At 52.8% G+C, this 3145-nt stretch overlaps 1 protein-coding gene across 1 annotated transcript; it reads right to left on the bottom strand.

Annotated features, from left to right (window-relative positions):
• Positions 1–716: 716 nt before the first annotated feature.
• LOC120696077 lies at positions 717–1467 on the bottom strand. Its single transcript, XM_039979235.1, has one exon. It carries the CDS (start codon positions 1308–1310, stop codon positions 894–896), a length of 417 nt encoding a protein of 138 aa, XP_039835169.1. The 5' UTR covers positions 1311–1467; the 3' UTR covers positions 717–893.
• Between the last annotated feature and the right edge of the window lie 1678 nt (positions 1468–3145).

Genomic DNA, 3145 nt, shown 5'->3' with positions numbered 1-3145 from the left:
TTCCCCAAAACCTGGGAAATCTTTCGAAAGCAAGCACTTGTAGTTAAGTTTGGTGTTCAAGGGGTGGGTGGATGGGTGGGTAGGTGACTGGGTGTGTTTGAAAGGAAGTTGAAGGTGCGTTCAGAGTTTCAGAATTGTTCCCTGTTGGTATTTAATTAGGAGTTCAACAGCCGGATTTGCAACAATCAGTTGTTTTTATAAATCAACCGTCAGGTTAAGCCGGTGTCAACCATAGTACTAACTATTTTTCCTACGGCGAGTAATTATCACTTACACTAGTCTCAATAGAAATATCATAGTAGTATCATGAGCATTAAATTTGCTGACATGTCGGAGTTATTATGAAGATAGAGGAGGGGTAGTTTATGAGATACGACATGGCACTCATCCGGCTCAGTTACCGAGTTTACAGTCTTGGTAACTGTATGATGACACTTCCATTAAGACTGACGGTACGATGACAAATCCAAGCAATAGCGGTGTACCTATCAAAATCTCCCAAACCATGCCAACTCTAAGCAACTATTTACATGGGCGGCGAGGTGCCAGAAGTTTGAGTCATATGGTTGGATGCCCTCAAGGGCTGTTCTACAGTTTTGAGTCATATGGAGTTTTTTTTACGCGGATTACTGTCGATTTGTCAAAGCAGGCAAGGAGTAGAACAGGAGGTCGCGAAGTCCCATTTTTGGAAACAAGCACAATCAGCATCACAGCCAGAGCAGGAATACGGTACAGCGTTGATTCTCGTTGCATACTTGCATTGACAATTGGACATGGCATACCGCCAGCACACTCTTACAGTTACATACAGATAGAGGACGCAAAACCATCCAGAGCGCCGCTTGTTTACATGGATCGATATTGATCGGGCAGCAACCGGATCGGAACTCTGATCACCTGGTCGCGAGCGGGAACCACTTCTCCCGGAAGTTGGACTGGTAGGAGACCATGACGAGGAGCAGCAGGAGCAGGAGCCCGACGCCCCACGGCGACCCGCCGGCGCGGTGGATGGAGTCCCGCTCGGGCATGGGCACCGCCAGCAGGTCGCCCACGCCCCGCCGCCCCGCGCCGCCGCCCTCGCCCGCCGAGGCGCCCGACAGCAGCCGCACGGCCAGCAGCAGCGCGAACGGCGACGCCATGAGCAGGATGCGCGCCTGGCTGGCGAACGACTCCGCCGCCGACTCGTAGCTCGTGTACCACGAGAAGCCCAGGAAGAGGAGCAGCACCAGCAGGAAGAAGCACAGGTGCAGCGGCACCTCCAGCGCGGGCCCCGCCGCCGACGGGCCGCCGCCGCTGTACGAGTTCCCCATGGATCGGACGGATGGATTCTCCCAAACGATCGATCTAGCAGGTGGTTTCCCGGATCGAAGCTAGCTTAGCTTGGTGGGGGATGAACGCGATGGAGCCTAGGGGGTTCGACGGGGCGGGTCAGCTCATTTATAGGCACGCCGGCGATACGCCGCGCAGCCAATGGGGGCGCGCCACGAGTGACCGACCGCACGTGGCGAACTCGAGCGCCGGCCACTCGCCTCCCGACACGTACGCGCCGCGCGCGCGACAGGGCCGGCGAGCAGCGGCGTGCGCGGCCGCGCGCCCACGTGGGGCCGGCCGGCTCCGCGGGAAGAGGACGGGGAGGCGGGCGGGCGGATTTGCTTAGCGCGCGAGCACGTCGCGTGCCCCTCGATGCTAAGCAAAGCGCGCCCGCTCGACGGGGCCCCCGCTACGTCAGTGGCGGAGCGGCCGGCCGGCGAGCGAGGGTGGCGTGGGGCAGGCCGCCGTTGCCGCGCTGGCCGGTGCGTGGGGTGCAGCGGCTGCCTTGGTGAGGCGGCTGGATCTGTACTTTTCTTTGGGCCGGTGTCCCCCGCAGCTCAAGCATGGTCTGCAGCTGATGCGTGGTCTGGGGGGATAAAAAAAAAAGAGTTAAAGAGGTGTGGTTAACGGGAGGCGACGAGGCGAGAATGTCTCCTAGCGTTTGGTTTGGGGCGTATCAGCGTGCTACCGCAGGAGATGCGAGCGATCTAGGACAATGGAGACCAGTGTTACTGCCTGGGTGGTCACGTGACGTGACGTAATATGCCATCGATTTTGGAGCAGATCTGGTCGAGCCAGCGCCCATTTTGCACGAAGAGACGTAGCGGCATGACGGGGGAAAAAGAAGAGAGCAGGAAAAGATTATTTCTAAAAAGATTTGAATTTGGAAAAGAATCCGGCGCAAATTGATAGTAGATTTTTTTTTAGATTAACGCAAATTGATAGATGGACAGGAAGAAAAAGGACTAGGCCCACATGGTTTAATTGATGATACTCCCTGCGTTCTAAATTATAAGTCATTCTAAGAATCTTGGAGAGTCAAAGATTTTTAAGTTTGACCAAATTTATATGACAAGATAATAATATTTATGATACCAATTAAGTATCATTAGATTCTTTGTTAGCTATATTTTTATAGTGCGCCTATTTTATGTTGAAAATCTTTATATTTCTCTCTATAATTTTAGTCAAACTTTGAGATGGTTTGACTCTCTAAGATTCTTGAAATGACTTATAATTTGGAACAGAGGGAGTACAGTCTTTTTATGGGCCGTTTCGGATTTCGCATGGGCCACACTAGATTTGGTTATGGAATTATGCGCGCGTTTGACGTGGGCCAAGGTGTCCCGGCCCATGGTCCTAACTAATCCCAAAAGCTAGCCAGCTTTTCATTTGTTTTTTTTCCTTTTTTTGTCAACGTAAATCATACGCCATATTATTTCACATGACATCACATCCTGGCTATCTCTATCCCCTGGAAAATATATATAAACTCCTTCACGGGACACAAATGTCAAGGTCGACGGGAACCAACAGCTGCTGGTTTTATTTATTTCTTCTTCTCCTTCTTCCCGAAGTCTTTCTGCCAGCGGTGGCAAACTGGCAATCAGGTCCTGTACGTGTTCTTGGGAAACTGAACAGGGCATGCATGCAGATGCAGGGGTGTATGCTGTGTGCATTGCCAGCGTGCCTGTACATGGGACGGAATGAAAGAGCACAGGTGCAGAATTCTGCGCAGGCAGGCCGTGGTCACGCATAAGGCGATGGGCATGCGCAAGTGCCAGAACAGGCGGACGCGGTTAGGCGTCACTTCAGGCGACGTTAACGCCGTCAC

The sequence above is a fragment of the Panicum virgatum genome, chromosome 2K, assembly GCF_016808335.1.
Source record: "Panicum virgatum strain AP13 chromosome 2K, P.virgatum_v5, whole genome shotgun sequence".
Classification (NCBI taxonomy): domain Eukaryota; kingdom Viridiplantae; phylum Streptophyta; class Magnoliopsida; order Poales; family Poaceae; genus Panicum; species Panicum virgatum.
Note: the sequence above shows the minus strand (reverse complement) of the source record. Positions and strands in the feature narration are given on the sequence as shown.